General features: G+C 51.2%; 1 protein-coding gene across 1 annotated transcript in view; it reads left to right on the top strand.

Moving 5' to 3' along the window:
- The first annotated feature begins 1,766 nt into the window (after positions 1 to 1,766).
- The window catches only part of LOC144499282 (cryptochrome-2-like), a 40,260-nt gene continuing 25,891 nt past the window's right edge, over positions 1,767 to 16,135 (top strand). Inside the window, exons 1-2 of the mRNA XM_078221396.1 lie at positions 1,767 to 1,998; positions 5,960 to 5,981. Of these exons, the coding sequence (XP_078077522.1) occupies positions 1,767 to 1,998; positions 5,960 to 5,981 (254 nt within the window). The remainder of the gene's footprint in view (positions 1,999 to 5,959; positions 5,982 to 16,135) is intronic.

The raw sequence follows: 16,135 nt of genomic DNA, 5'->3' as shown, positions 1-16,135 counted from the left end.
CGGTGATGGGGGGTATGGGGAGTGTGTGTTGCTGGGGGTGTTTGGGGGGGGGGGGGGGGGAGTGTGTGTTGCTGGGGGTCTGTGGGGGGGTATGGGGAGTGTGTGTTGCTGGGAGTGTTTGGGGGGGGTATGGGGAGTGTGTGTTGCTGGGGGTCTGTGGGGGGGTATGGGGAGTGTGTGTTGCTGGGGGTCTGTGGGGGGGGTATGGGGAATGTGTGTTGCTGGGGGTCTGTGGGGGGGGTATGGGGAATGTGTGTTGCTGGGGGTCTGTGGGGGGGGTATGGGGAGTGTGTGTTGCTGGGGGTCTGTGGGGGGGGTATGGGGAGTGTGTGTTGCTGGGGGTGTTTGGGGGGGGGTATGGGGAGTGTGTGTTGCTGGGGGTCTGTGGGGGGGGTATGGGGAATGTGTGTTGCTGGGGGTCTGTGGGGGGGGTATGGGGAATGTGTGTTGCTGGGGGTCTGTGGGGGGTGGGTATGGGGAGTGTGTGTTGCTGGGGTCTGTGGGGGGTGGGTATGGGGAGTGTGTGTTGCTGGGGGTCTGTGGCGGGGGGTATGAGGAGTGTGTGTTTCTGGGCTGGGGGTCTGTGGGGGGGGTATGGGGAATGTGTGTTGCTGGGGGTCTGTGGGGGGGGTATGGGGAATGTGTGTTGCTGGGGGTCTGTGGGGGGTGGGTATGGGGAGTGTGTGTTGCTGGGGTCTGTGGGGGGTGGGTATGGGGAGTGTGTGTTGCTGGGGGTCTGTGGGGGGGGTATGGGGAGTGTGTGTTTCTGGGCTGGGGGTGAGCAGAGTTCTTTAACCTCTCCATCTGTCTCTGCCTTTCCCCAAAATCCCCCCCCGCCCTTCAGATTGACGAGATGGTTTTTGCAATGCAATCCACTGATCTTGCTGTTCTTTTGGTTGCTGCTGGAGTTGTGGAGGCGGAGGATGAATTGCGGTCATTTTGAATGGGTTTAATGCAGAGGGTGGCTGGGGAGGGGAGAAAAGCAAAGTCCCTGAGCGAGTCCTTTCCGGGGCTGTAGTCCCGGGGCCTTACCACTTGCTGGAGTAGAGGGAGACGTCCGCCAGAGTGGGGGGTGCAGGAGAAGGAGGGAGCGGAGACCCCGGCAGTTCCACACCCGAGTGTCCTTCAAGCAACTGTTGGTCATTGCGTGCCGACTCCGGCTCCGAAAGGAGACAGTGCAACACCTGTGCCAGTTGTTGCAGGGCCTGGCACCTGGGGGCACAAGGGGGGCACCCAATCCCACTGGCTGTGAGAGTGGCATTTCCCAACCATCTGTCCACAAGTGTGCCAAAGAGGTCATGGATGCCCTGTATGCCCCGGCTGGCCAGTATATTAAATTTGACCTGGACCAGGCTCAGCCAGAAGCCCGGCTGCAGGATTTGTGGCCATCGCGGGGATGCCAAATGTGCAGGGAGCTATAGACTGCACCCTTGGCACCCTCATGGCCCTGGTGAAGAATCCAGGAAGATTCATGAACAGAAAGGACTTCCATTCAATAAATGTGCAATTAGTGTGTGACCATCAGCTGAACATCATGCACGTCTGTGCCAGACACCCCGGCAGCGTGCATAACAGCTTCATATTGAGGAGTTCGGATATCCCAGAAGTCTTTGAGTGCAGGGGTGGCTTGTGGGGGCATGGGGTACCCGCTTCGAACTTGACTGATGACGCCTGTGCAGAGGCCTGAGACTGATGCAGAGGGCTGATATAATGAGGCCCATGATGCCACCCGTTCAGTAGTGGAGCGGAGCATAGGGCTCCTCATAATGCAGCTCAGGGGCCTAGACCGCTCTGGCAGGGCCGTCCAATATAGCCCTCTGATATCGTCCCGCATTGTGGTGGCTTGCTGTGCCCTACACAACCTGGCACAGCAACGAGGAGACTTTTTAGAGGAGGAGGGCGTGGAGGTTGACCAGCTGGGCGTTGTTGGGGAGGAGGTCACACAGCAGGAGGGAGAGGAGGAGGAGGAGGAGGAGGATGGCAAGCAACACCCCCCAGGTACTGGAGGACTGGTGGCAGCAAGGATCAGGCATGCGAGGGCGGCAAAGGAGGCTTTGGTTACTAAGGGCCTGTGTTGCCGCACATGGGTTCCATTTCCCCCCCACCCCTAGAGTCCTACAATCTCCTGCAACACTAACACCAGAGTGGTGGGCCTGGGTACGCTGTGTTGGCGAGTTTCTGTGGCAGGCAGGAGAGTGATGACGACTCACTATGTGCCATTGTGATGATGCCCTGGTGCAAACTAGTCTGATTCCTACCTGAGCTCCACATGCACGCTGGCACCTGGGCCCACATCTGTCTGGTGGATGAGGAAGCACTAAACCCTCATGCAGGGCTCCGGGGCAGGTGGGGTGGGGTGAGGTTCTGGGGATGCCATGGCAGATGCTGTAAGTCGCTGCCAATGTGTGCCACTCACTGTAGCCAGTGAATTATTTGAGCGCCTTGATTTTCTCAGTAGCAGTGGGTTGAGGGGCCTCCCTCACTGACATGCCTGGTCCCTCTGGTGACCGTCGGGGGTAACTATATTCCTGTTAGAGGCTAATTAGAAACCAGTTAGTCACAGGTGTGGGGTGAAATAACATTTATTGTTGCCAATAATAGTGCTTTCAAAATAAGTGACAATATAAAAACATGTGAACGTGAGATTTTAAAGTGCCGAAATATTCTACCTACCTAGTGTTGCCCTTCACCCTGACCATCTTTGTACTGCTACAAACTTCTTAATCTTACGTGGCCTACCCTACGTCTCACTGTCTCCCCAGGATGTACATCGGAGATGGAGGTGGCCAGCTGCCTACTGCACCCGTGGCCTGTGATGCCCTTGGTGATCATCCTCTGGAGCGCCTGGACCTTGAGGGCCCTGGCCGGCTTCTTGGTGTCTGGGACATATTCATGACACCCTCTTCATCCCGCTGCCCCTGAGATGCCTCGGAGTCAGGAAGGGGGGAGTCAGAAATTGTAGCCACAGTCTCCTGGGTGGAAGGCACCAGTACGGCTTTGAGCCCTTCCAACTCCGGGTTCCTGTGGGTCCCTGGGTCGCTCCACTGGACGATGGTGCTTCTGCTGTAAGCTCCAGAAGCTCCAGCATCACCTGCCCCTGGCAGTCCCGGAAGACCACTTGCGTTCGTGCCATGGTGATCGAGCCCTCTGCGATGGCCCTCTGAGTCGGGGGCCACCTGTCAATGGCATGAGCAAGTGCCCTCTAAGACGTGGCCACGCTCTGCAGCCCCTCTGTGAGTGGACCAAGTTCTCAATGGCTGCTGCCGTAGCCCGCTGTGCCTCAGCGCTGTCCCGCTGGGTCTCCTGCAAGCTCTCGAGCCTCTCGGCCATGGGCCGCAGAATCTCGAGAAACCGGTTGAAGCCCTCAGCTGTGGCCTGCTGTGACTCAGCCGTGGCCCTCTGGGACTCCACCGTAGCCACTCGGCCATCGCTTGGAGCCTGCCTCTCATGGTGAGGATCCCCTGCCCCAGGCTTTCCATCGTGAACACCACCCTTGCAATGTTGGAACCATGCAAAATAGGCGCTGATCCGCTTGAAAGCTTTGGGACTCCTCCCAACAGCCTCGCAATCAGTCCAGTGTGGCCGTCAGCCCCTCCTGCATTCCCTGGCTCTGTTGCTGCATCACCAGCAGCTGAGGGAGGCGTGATCTCAGAGGCCCAGGATGTAGCCTGGGGCCAGCTGAGTCCTCGCCTCCGGCAGGGCTTTGCGTGTCAGAGGCCTCGAACATTCCCTCCTCCACCGATGTACATTATCAGAGGTGTCGTCCGCACCGGAGAGTGACCCAGATGCCTCAGCACTAACTTGACCCGCCGATGTGAGCGTCTCTAGGATGGTGAGTTGCGAGGTGGAAGCTGACGCAAAACTGGTGCCAGTCTCTGAGCTCCCTTCATCCGCTTCCTCCGAGGTATCTTCCGAGCTGTCAGGGGCAGGATGAGCGGGAGCAGCAGTGGGGGCCGTGATGCCAGATGGCCCAGGCTCAACGGGGTCCCTTACTGCAACACAGGAGATAAAGTTAAGTGTAAGGGAGGGAGAGGAATCTGGGCTGCAGGCAACTTACTTAAGATTTCTCCAACAAATGGAGATTGGCAGGTGCTGACTTTTATGCTCTAGCCCAACCATGCTGTCGCTAATAGTCCACATCCCCTCCTCTCCCACAAGCTCCAGTGCCGGCTCTCAAAGGGGGCAAGGACCCGGACCTCAGGCACACCACCCCCTGTCTTCACCTTCTCCTGGTGATTATGGGTATTTTTCTCCTGTGGGGACAGAAGGAGCCATGGAAAATCTGATGGCAAGAGTCCTGCGGGGTTTCAGGGGGTGGCTCTCAGAGGGCAAGGCTTGTGATACTCTTGGGTGGGAGAAGGGAGGTGCTTGGGGGTCAGGGGCTGAAAGCATGTGGGGTGGGGTGGGGGGAATCTAGGGGTCATTTGGGGGAAGATGAGGCCATTCAGTTCCTTGCGGCACTGCCTCCCGGTTCTCCTGGCCGGTGCCCTGGCACTAACGTATGCTGTCACCGCCTCCCAGGCTGAGTCCCTCTGGAACAGCGTCCTGCTGGGGGGGGGAAGAGGGTGTCCCGCCTTGTCTCCATTGCCTCCAGTAACCTGGCCAGATCTGCATCTGAAAAATGGGGAGCTGTCTTCCTGGAGGCCGTTTCTGCCTGCACTGCCTGTCTGCCTGTCTGTCTATCCTTGGGGTTTTTATGGAGCTGCCCCTTGTGAGGCCAGATCAGCTGCAGGCGGTTTGGGTGAGTCACTCGCCCATTAGAGCATTCAGTGAGTTTAATGCAGTTTGCCTTGTTACCATGGAGGGAAAGCCAAGTCGGCACTTGTAGGTGTGCTGGTGGAGGTGGGGGGATTTGTGCCTCTCTGATGATCGGGGGCAGGGGAGAGAGAGGGTCATGTCAGTCAGCCATTGGGAACGGGGGGGGGGGGGTGATGACGGGGGCCTTGTGTAAGGGGGTCCAGAGTGGGGGGCTGGTGGGGGGGGGGGTGTAAGGGAGTCAATAATGTTAGAGAGGGGGGTCTCTGATGTCCGTGGGGTGGAGGGGGAGGCTGTATCTGGTCTGGGGGGGAGGGGGGGAGGTTTGTCAGCAGAGCTGATTTTTTTTCCTGATCTTCCTGCGCATGCGCAGTTTCATAGAAATCATAGAAACCCTACAGTGCAGAAGGAGGCCATTCGGCCCATCGAGTCTGCACAGACCACAATCCCACCCAGACCCTACCCCCACATATTTTACCCGCTAATCCCTCTAACCTACATATCCCAGGACTCTAAGGGGCAATTTTTTAACCTGGCCAATCAACCTAACCCACACATCTTTGGACTGTGGGAGGAAACCGGAGCACCCGGAGGAAACCCACGCAGACACGAGGAGAATGTGCAAACTCCACACAGACAGTGACCCGAGCCGGGAATCGAACCCGGGACCCTGGAGCTGTGAAGCAGCAGTGCTAACCACTGCGCTACCGTGCCGCCCAAGTTTGAGGTCCCGATCTGAGCCGCTGGCGAATTAGGCCCCGCCCACTGCCTCTAGCAGCTAAAAACAGTCTAGCCCATATTTCCAAAGGACTGAGTGCATATGATTGGGTGTGAAAACTCGCCCAAAAAATGGATCAGGAACTCTCCCGGTTTTACACTAGCTGGACACTTTTTAAAAATCTTATAAAATCCCGCCCCCAGACTTCAGCACCTTGCTCTTCAGAGCCACCAAGTGGCCAGAGCCTGTAATTGTCAACCATGCAGCAAATTTGAATGGGAAATGTTGACAAAAATAGTGAGACCAAAAATGGTGACTTCACGAAGTAAGGATTGAGGACGCCCTCGGCAATAATTAAATAAAATATTTTATATCAAATCTGTACTGTATTGGATTCTGTGCTGATGATGGGAAAATTTAAGACCATTCTTAGGAGCTGATCTTGTTAAAACTATAATTGACATATTTTATGGCATCTTTTTACAGCCATGACGCGATTCAAGGTGCGGTATGACCCTGAAGGTGCAGTACACTGTACAGGCAGGATGTGATTAGGTTAATTATGACCTCCTTACTCAAGGTTAAATGTCATAATCTTGCAAACACAAGATCTTTGGCAGAATGATCGATTATCCTTGGCATTTCACTCAGCGCGTTTGTCACACAATCTGCAGCTGTCACAGGGCTGTGAGAAAAGTCTTGAAGAGGCGCACTGGAGTTTAGGCTGAGAACCAAGTCTTATGTCAGACTTTCGATACGGAGCCAATTTGCTTGCCCCAGAGTAAGGCAATTGATACAGGAGGGACCTCCCACAGCAGGAGTTCCTCAACTCCAGGACAAACCACACGTCGCAGATCACCAAATGGCCAAAGGGGGTCTCCAGCTTCGAGTCCAGGCAATATGATTGTGACTTGGTTTTTCCCAAAGACGAATGGTCAAGTGTTCTTTTTTTTTAATCATCTAAATGTGGTCACCTTACAAAGAAGAAAGGGCAAAGCATTACAGCTACTCCCCAATGCTGGGATCACTGTGGAAATTCAGCCTGTGAAAATGGAAGTACACAATTATGAGGTGTTAATTGAACAGGACTTGGCGTGGGGTTGGATATAGGCAGTTGAATATTCAACGGAGGTTGGGGAGTGTTGGTTTTGGGTCTGTGGCAGATGCCTTATGTGGGCATATCTCTCCAGTTGTGCCAGGACTTGCTCCTTTTGATCCCTGACTTCCATGAATTTTCAACACCAAGATCTGTAAATGTCTTCAAATTATTCCATACTCCTGTTCTATCATTCAGTTAAAATAAGTTGTACATCAGCATGGGGTACTGAGATGAAGCGGTAAAGCGTGCTCTGTGGACCAAAAACAAATCATCATTTGATGCAAAGACTATTTTTATTATTGGTTCCAATTTACCCAAGAAGGGGCGAGGGCAGGGGGGGGTGGGGGGGTGGGGGGGGGAGGGCGCAGGTTTAACGGTGTGGATGTGGAATCTGAACAAAAAAGAACACTAATGTGAAACCAGAACCAGGGGGCATGGCCTCAAAATAAGGGGGAGCAGATTTAGGACTGAGTTGAGGAGGATCTTCTTCACCCAAAGGGTTGTGAATCTGTGGAATTCCCTGCCCAGTGAAGCAGTTGAGGCTACCTCATTGAATGTTTTCAGGCAAAGATAGATAGATTTTTGAACAGTAAAGAAATTAAGGGTTATGGTGGGCGGGTGGCTAAATGGAGCTGAGTCCACAAAAAGATCAGCCAAGATCTTATTGAATGGCGAGGGGCCAACTGGCCTACTCCTTGTTCTTTTGTTCTTTTTAAATTTAATATTTAAGCTGTCCAGTTGAACAAAAATCAAGACGTTTAAACGGTAGAAGGAACTGTTATTGAGCAGTACAGGACTGTGAGACAGCTTAAAATGCAGAGAGACTGATCATTCAATTCAATGTTGTCGGGGGACAAAAGCATGTCGTCAACAGTAAGGCAGCAAGTCCGTTCACAGAAGGAACAAGGTGTGGGGTTAATTACTTTGCTGATGTTTTTGAGAAATGAGATTGAGTTAAGTATATGAAATATGCCTTGTTTCTTACTCTGAATGTTCAAGTTATTAAAAAAAACAACAAAAACATTTTTAAAGCTCCTTCAACTTAAAACGTCAGAAGGTGCAAAGCTGCTTAATGATTTATACATGGCCTCATTTTGCCATGTGTTTCTCAATCTGCCCTTGAAGAGATTAGAGAGAGAGCGCACACACACACACACACACACGCAAGGGCAGAGTATCCAGTTCAGATCACAACAGTGTTCTAATATTATGCCACTGGCTAATACGATTACATAATTGGAAAAAGGGTTTAATATCCCTGAATGTGAGAGGCTCAGACCATTTATGGGAACATCAGTCGCTGCCATATCCAAGAGAATATCTAACGCAGGTCTGAAAGTTGTAATCGCTTGTTTTACTGAAAATGTGCTTTGAAAATGTCCATACTGTAGGAATGAAGTTGAGGTAGAAGAGATGGTGTATTATAGATTCAATGCGATGCTGGCTGATAAAAGCAAATGTGGATAGAAAAAGACTTGAAAAATTGGGGCTAATTTCATTAGAACAATAAAGGACATAGGTATGATTTGTTAAAGGTAAAATTATGAAGGAAGATGATCCCAACTGTATCCAATGATTTTTTTATTCATTCATGGGACATGAGCGTTGTTGGTTGGCCAGCATTTATTGCTCATCCCTAGTTGCCCTTGAACTGAGTGGCTTGCTTGGCCATTTCAGAGGGCAGTTGAGAGTCAACCACATTGCTGTGACTCTGAAGTCACATGTGGGCCAGACCAGGTAAGGACGGCATATTTCCTTCCCTGAAGGGCATTAGTGAACCAGATGGGTTACCCAACAATTGACAATAGTTTCATGGTCATCAGCGGATTCTTAATTCTTACTGAATTTAAATTCCACTATCTATCGTGGTGGGATTTGTACTCGGGTTCCCAGAACATTAGCTGAGTTTCTAGATTAATAGTCTAGTGATAATACCACTAGGCCATCGCCTCCCCTGGAACAAAGGAACATGGATATGAGGATACATACAAGATATAAAAGTCAGAGCATGAGAAATCTTTGTGTACAATGGTTGGTCAGACTGCAGAATTCGCGACCAGAGCCAGTAAATGAAGCAGAACCCATGTTGACATTAAGAATAGATTACGCAGATGATTGTCATTTAATGTAACAAACAGAAGCTTCATGATATTAACAACAATGGAGCATTTAAATAAGGAAATGGGATCAATTTCATGCCTTTTAGAGATCTGGATATAGTTGAAATAAACCTGTCAGATCGAAGATTTCTTTCTCCTCCGAACAAAAATCCCAACTTTTTATTAACACAGTATTAATTAGCAAGAATTTGATTGTGTGGTTTATGAAGCATATCATTACTTGGAGTATCGAACAGAGCAGTTAGTGATCATATCATGGTCCACAATTTATTTTATTAGTTCACAGGGTGAGGGTGTCACTCGCATTTATTGCCCATCTCTAATTGCCTTTGAAAAGGTAGTGGAGCTGAGCTGCCTTCTTGAACTGTTGTAGCCCATGTGAATTGTAGCTTTTTGCAGCAGTTTTGACAGAACTGAATGGTTTGCTTGTTGGGTCATTTTCAGAGGGCAGTTAAGAGTCATAGAAATCATAGAAAATCATAGAAACCCTACAGTGCAGAAGGAGGCCATTCGGCCCATCGAGTCTGCACCGACCACAATCCCACCCAGGCCCTACCCCCACATATTTTACCCACTAATCCCTCTAACCTATGCATCCCAGGACTCTAAGGGGCAATTTTTTTTAACCTGGCCAATCAACCTAACCCGCACATCTTTGGACTGTGGGAGGAAACCGGAGCACCTGGAGGAAACCCACGCAGACACGAGGAGAATGTGCAAACTCCACACAGACAGTGACCCGAGCATCGAACCCGGGACCCTGGAGCTGTGAAGCAGCAGTGCTAACCACTGTGCTACCGTGCCGCCGAGTCAAACACATTCCTGTGGCTCTGGTGTTGTATATAGGCCAGAGGTGGTAAGGACACCAGTTTCCTTCCCCAAAGGAGATTGGTAAACTAGCTGAGTTCTTACAACAATCCAATAGCTTCATGATCACTGCGACCAGATTTCATTCCAGATGTATTTAATAAATTTAATTCAAAATTCCCCAGCTCCTGTACTGGGATTTGAACTCAAAATCTCTAGGTTGTTAATGTAGGCCTCTGGACTACTAATCTAGTAACATGTCCACAAGGCTACTCTCTAATAAGGGCTAGGATCATTTTACCCTGCTTGAGAAAGTTTTACTGGACTGTGTTGAAATGCAGCTTGGTTAGGATGAAATACATTTACGAAGGTGACCATAACCAGATTAAGGGGAGTGATAAAGTGGGAGGAGGGAGTATGGCTGAAAGGTGAAATAGAGTTTACTAGCCAAACAACGTAGATCCTCACAGACATAAATACATACATTACATCAGATTGAGTAGGTGAGACTGTGCTGCCGTAAATACATAACCAGACATAGAACCCTTCCCCTCACACACACCCTCAGAATATTTCCTGTCATTCCTTTAATGTTGACCAGAAATATAAAGTTACACATTCATTATGATTGTAAGACATAACTGGCATGAACAGATGTTTTTTATATGTCAATGAATGAATGCACATCTTGGGGTTGATTATCAACACTAGATTTATTTGTTGGTGTCAGCTGTGCCTCAATTAATAGTACTCTTGGCGCAAATTCAATATTTTGGGTTGAAGTCCCACTCTTGAGTTCGGCCTCGGTGTAGGTGAAATCTTTAATGCAGTCACGCACATTTGGAGCTACTGCCTATTAAACGGAGTCTCATTCGATGTCCCAGGTGGATTTAAAAGATCCCATAATGCTATTCAAAAAAATGCAGGGAGTGCTTCTTTCTGTCCTGACTAATGATAATCACAGAAATGTTAGGGTGTAGAAGGAGGCCATTTGGCCCATCATGTCTGCACCAGCTACCCAAATGAGCATCATAGCATAGTTCCATTCCCCTGCCTTTTCCCCATACATCTGCACATTGTTTCTGTTCAAATAATCATCTAATGCCCTCTTGACTGTGATGTGCTATCAATAAGGCGAAAGACTACTTGTGTGCCAATACAAGTGTAGGCTTTTATTCACAACAGAATCAGGAGCAGATCCCAACAAATAACCAACCTGGACTGAACAAGGGGGAGGAGACAGCCACCTTTATACTCGGTGCCGAGGGGAGGAACCGAACCGGGAGGGGATGTGTCCAGGTATGACAAACACACAACGGTGGTCCATATAGGACAAAAGCACAACTGAAGTCCACCACATTCACCCCTTCCTTTAAAAAAACAACACGGGGGTGAGGCGGAAACAATCACAAGTCCAGACGAACCGGTGGCTTGATCCGCCGTCGCGATCGTCGTAGTGCAGGTCGCAGAGTCATCCGAGCAGGGAGCGATGTCGGCCCAGGCTCCATACAGTGAGCGTCGAGAGAAGGCGCCAGATGGTGTGAAGCGGACCGATCCGTCGTCCCGTCCAGTCGTCGGGTACTGCGTGGCGACGGCTCCGGCGACTCAAGCGAGCTGTACATCGGGGTGAGAGGAGTGAGTTGTGGCCCTGGTGGCGTATGGAGAACAGTGGGAAACGGAAATGGGGGGTGGGGGGGCCACAACAGGCTCTGGGCGCACTACATTGGAGACTGGGACTGAAGGTGAGAGGGGCGTAGCTGTCTCCGAGTGGACAACACCGGGAACAGTGGGGCGGAAGGACGTGGTGGCCTCAGGGGCACCCGCGGGTGCCAAGTCACGGACAGAAACCATGTCCTCCCGCCCATCGGGTACGCTACATAAGCGTATTGAGGATTAGCGTGGAGCAATTGGACCTCCTCAACCAAGGGATCTGCCTTATGGGCCCGGACATGCTTCCGAAGCAGAATGGGCCCCGGGGACATCAGCCAATCCGGGAGCGAAGTACTGAAGAGGACTTTCTGGGAAACATGAACATCCGCTCGTGAGGGGTCGTATTGGTCGCTGTGCACAAGAGTGACCTAATTGAATGTAATGCGTCCGGGAGGACGTCTTGCCAACGGCTGACTGGAAGGCCCCTGGACCGTAGCACTAATAGAACAGCCTTCCAGACGGTTGCGTTCTCCCGCTCTACTTGACCATTACCCCTGGGGTTATAGCTAGTGGTGCGGCCGCAGGCAACGCCTTTGGCGAGCAGGTACTGCCTCAGCTCGTCATTCATGAAAGAGGACCCACGGTCGCTATGAACATAGGATGGGAAGCCGAACAGGGTGAAGAGCGTGTTCAGGGTCCGAATCACTGTAGCCGTGGTCATGTCCGGGCAGGGGAAGGCAAAAGGGAAACGTGAGTATTCATCAATGATATTCAGGAAATAAACATTGCAGTTAGAGGAAGGGAGGGGGCCTTTAAAATCAATGCTAAGGTGCTCAAACGCGCGAGTGGCCTTTATAAGGTGAGCCCTACCTGGCCGGTAGAACTGCGGTTTGCACTCAGCGCAGACCCTGCATTGCCTGGTAATCGTCCGGACTTCCTCGAGGGAGTAGGGCAGGTTACGGGCTTTGACAAAGTGAAAAAATCTGGTGACACCCGGGTGACAGAGATAGTTATGGAGGGTCTGTAGCTGGTCCAGTTGGGCGCTGGCACATGATCCACGGGACAGGGCATCTGGGGGCTCATTGAGCTTCCCAGGCCGGTACATGATGTCATATCTGTAGGTGGAGAGCTCAATCCTCCACCGCAAGATCTTGTCATTCTTAATCTTGCCCTTTTGCCTGGTGTTAAACAGGAAGGCAACGGACCGCTGGTCCGTAATTAAGGTGAACCATTGGCCCGCAAGATAATGGCGCCAGTGCCGGACGGCTTCCACGATGGCCTGGGCCTCCTTCTCGACCGAGGAGTGTCGAATCTCAGGGCCTTGTAAGGTCCAGGAGAAGAAGGCCACCGGACGGCCCCTCTGGTTAAGGGTGGCGGCTAGGGCAAAGTCAGACGCATCACTTTCCACTTGGAATGGGATGGATTCGTCCACAGCGTGCATCGCGGCCTTCGCGATGTCCGCTTTGATGTCATCGAAGGCCCGACAGGCCTCCTCCGCCAGGGGAAAAGAGGTCGATTTTAGAAGCGGACGGGCTTTATCCGCGTAACGGGGAACCCACTGGGCATAGTAGGAGAAGAAGCCCAGGCATCTTCTCAGTGCTTTGAGGGTAGTAGGGAGGGGGAGCTGCATAAGGGGACGCATACGGGCTGGGTCGGGGCCAAGGACACCATTTTCTATCACGTACCCAAGAATGGCGAGGCGGCGTGTCCGAAAGACACACTTCGCCTCATTATATGTGAGGTTCAGGAGAGTGGCCGTACGGAGGAATTTTTGTAGGTTGGCATCATGGTCCTGCAGGTCATGGCCGCAGATGGTGACGTTATCCAGATACGGTGAAGTGGCCCGTAGCCCGTGCTGGTCCACCATTTGATCCATGGCCCGCTGGAAGACTGAGACCCCATTGGTGACACCAAAGGGGACTCGGAGGAACTGGTAGAGGCGACCGTCCGCCTCAAGGGCAGTATATGGGCGATCCTCCGAGCAGATAGGGAGCTGGTGGTAAGCCGATTTTAAATCGATCGTAGAGAAAACCCGATAGTGCGCGATGCGGTTACTCTGTCCACGATGCGGGGAAGAGTGTATGCATCTAGTTGCGTATATCTGTTTATGGTCTGGCTATAGTCAATCACCATGCGGTGTTTCTCCCCCGATTTAACTACGACCACTTGCGCCCTCCAGGGGCTGGTGCTGGCCTGGATAATCCCTTCCTTGAGCAAACGTTGTACTTCGGACCGAATAAAGGCCCGGTCTTCCGCACTATAGCGCCTACTTTTGGTGGCTGTAGGCCTGCAATCCGGGGTGAGATTATTGAATAAAGGGGGGGGGGTAATCTTGAAGGTCAAGAGACTGCAGGTGGTGCGCGGGGGGCGCTGCAGTGACGGCACCTTGCAGACGGAGAGCGGGGGATAAGGGCCATCATACTGCAGGGTGACGCTTCTATGATGGCTGAGGAAATCTAACCCCAGCAGTACAGCTGCGCAGAGTCGCGGCAGCACGAGGAACCGAAAACGCTCGTCGACTGTGCCCTGAACCGTCAGCGTCACCAAACAGCACCCGAGGACCTCCATCGAGTGGGAATTCGAGGCCATGGAGACGGTCTGGCTCCAGGGCCGCACGGGAAGGGCATATTGACACACTGTGCGAGGGTGTATAAAACTTTCTGTGCTCCCGCAGTCGAACAGGCAGTTTTCTGCATGGTCATTTACCTTGATCTCCATTATTGACTTGGAGAGTTGGTGAGGCTGCGACTGGTCCAGGCAAATCGATGCCACTGTCGAATCCAGGAAGAATCCATCTTCGTCCGCGTCTGATGACGTCACGGATAAAGCTTCCTGCTCGGCGCGTCTTGATGACAGCCTCAAAGATGGCGATTCCCGCGCATCCGGTGACCGCATCAAAGATGGTGATTCCCGCACTTCCGGTGACTGCATTAAAGATGGCAATTCACGCGCAGCCGCCACCTGCATCAAAGATGGCTGCGCCCGCGGAGCACACGTGGCGCCACGAGGTTTCGGAATCGGCTTCGCCCGGCAGACTTTAACGAAGTGGCCTAGCTTACCGCATCTGGAGCAGATCGCATCCTTCGCCGGGCAGCAACGCCGAGGGTGCTTGGATAGGCCACAAACATAACATTTGGGCCCTGCCGGAACAGCCGTCGCGGTGGAGCCATCGATAGAACGGGATGCGGGGTAGGACCCGAGGTTGTGAGAGGCCGCTTCTAGCGTTTCAGCCATCGTGGCCGTTTTCTGGAGATCCAGGCCATCTTGTTCAAGCAGACGCTGTCGAATGTATGTAGACTCAATGCCCGCAACATAGACGTCGCGGATCAGGTCCTCCGTGTTCTGAGCTGCTTTAACAGCCTTACAGTCGCAAGCTCGAGCTAGGACCCGCAGGGCGCGCAGAAATTGGGCGCATGATTCTCCTGGCTGCTGCTTGCGGGTAGTTAGGAGATGTCTGCCGTAGACCACGTTAGGGCTCCTTCGAAACTGCCCTTTTAGGAGTTCGATAGCGTCCGCGTATGTAGCAGCGTCCCGGAAGATACCGTAGACAGCTTCGCTTACCCGGGCGCGGAGCACGTGGAGTTTAACGTCGTCGGAGTCGATGGCCGTAGCGGCGTCGACAAATGCTTCGAAGCAGTCCAGCCAATGGTCAAATTTATCAGAGGCTCCGACCTCTTGAGGGTCTAATGCTAACTTGTCGGGTTTTAGAAACTGCTCCATGTTGGTCAACTGTTGTGAATAAAATTGATGCGCTATCAATAAGGCGAAAGACTACTTGTGTGCCAATACAAGTGTAGGCTTTCATTCACAACGGAATCAGGAGCACATCCCAACAAATAACCAACCTGGACTGAACAAGGGAGAGGAGACAGCCACCTTTATACTAGGTGCCGAGGGGAGGAACCGAACCGGGAGGGGATGTGTCCAGGTATGACAAACACACAACGGTGGTCCATATAGGACAAAGGCACAACTGAGGTCCACCACAGACTGTCTCGATTAAACTTGCCTCAACCGCACTTCCAGACAGTGCATCCCAGGGTCCAAACCAGTCGTTGTGTGAAAATGTTTTTTCTCACATCACATTTCCTTCTTTTACAAATCACTTTAAATGATTTTTAAATCATTTCTGGTTCTTGACCCTTTTACAAGGGAGAACAGTTTCTCTCTATCTACTTTGTCCAGCCCCCTCATGATTTTGAACGTTTCTGTCAAATCACCTCTTAACTTTCTTCTCTCCACAAAGAACGGTCCCAACTTCTCCAATCTATCCCCATAACTGAAGTTTCTCATCCCTGGAAACGCTTTTGTAAACCTCTTATTTACTCTCTCCAATGCATTGACATCCTTCCTATCGTGTGGTACCAGAACTGTGCACAATATTCCAGCTGAGGTCTAACTAGTGTGTTCTATAAATTCAGCATAACTACCTTGCTCTTGTACTCTGCTTCTATTAATAAATCCCAGAATATTATATGTGTTATTAACTGCTCTCTCCAACTTCCCTGCAACCTTCAATGATTTATGCACATGTACAGGTCCCCCTACTCTTACGCCCCTTAAGAATTTTACACCTTATTTTATATTGTCACTCCATGTTTTCCCTACTAAAATACCGACCCCTGGGGAACACAACTACAAACCTTCCTCAGCCTGAAAAATATCCATTGACCAATAGTCTCCACTTCCTCTAATCAGCCAGTTTTGTATCCATGTTGGTACTGTCCCTTTTATTCCATGAGCTGTAACTTTTCTCACAAGTCTGTTGTGTGGCACTGTATCAAATGCCTTCTGAAAGTCCATGTACACCACATCAACAGCATTACCCTCATTGGCCCTTTCTGTTATCTCCTCAAAAGCTCCAGCAAGTTAATTAAACATGATTTGCCCTTTAGAAATCCATGCTGGCTCTTCCTGATCAAACCACATTTTTCCATGTAACTACAAATTCTATCCAAATAATTGTTCCAAGAAGCTTGCCTGACA

This window comes from Mustelus asterias, chromosome 9 (genome assembly GCF_964213995.1).
Source record: "Mustelus asterias chromosome 9, sMusAst1.hap1.1, whole genome shotgun sequence".
Lineage (NCBI taxonomy): Eukaryota > Metazoa > Chordata > Chondrichthyes > Carcharhiniformes > Triakidae > Mustelus > Mustelus asterias.
This window is presented reverse-complemented; position numbering and strand designations above follow the sequence as displayed.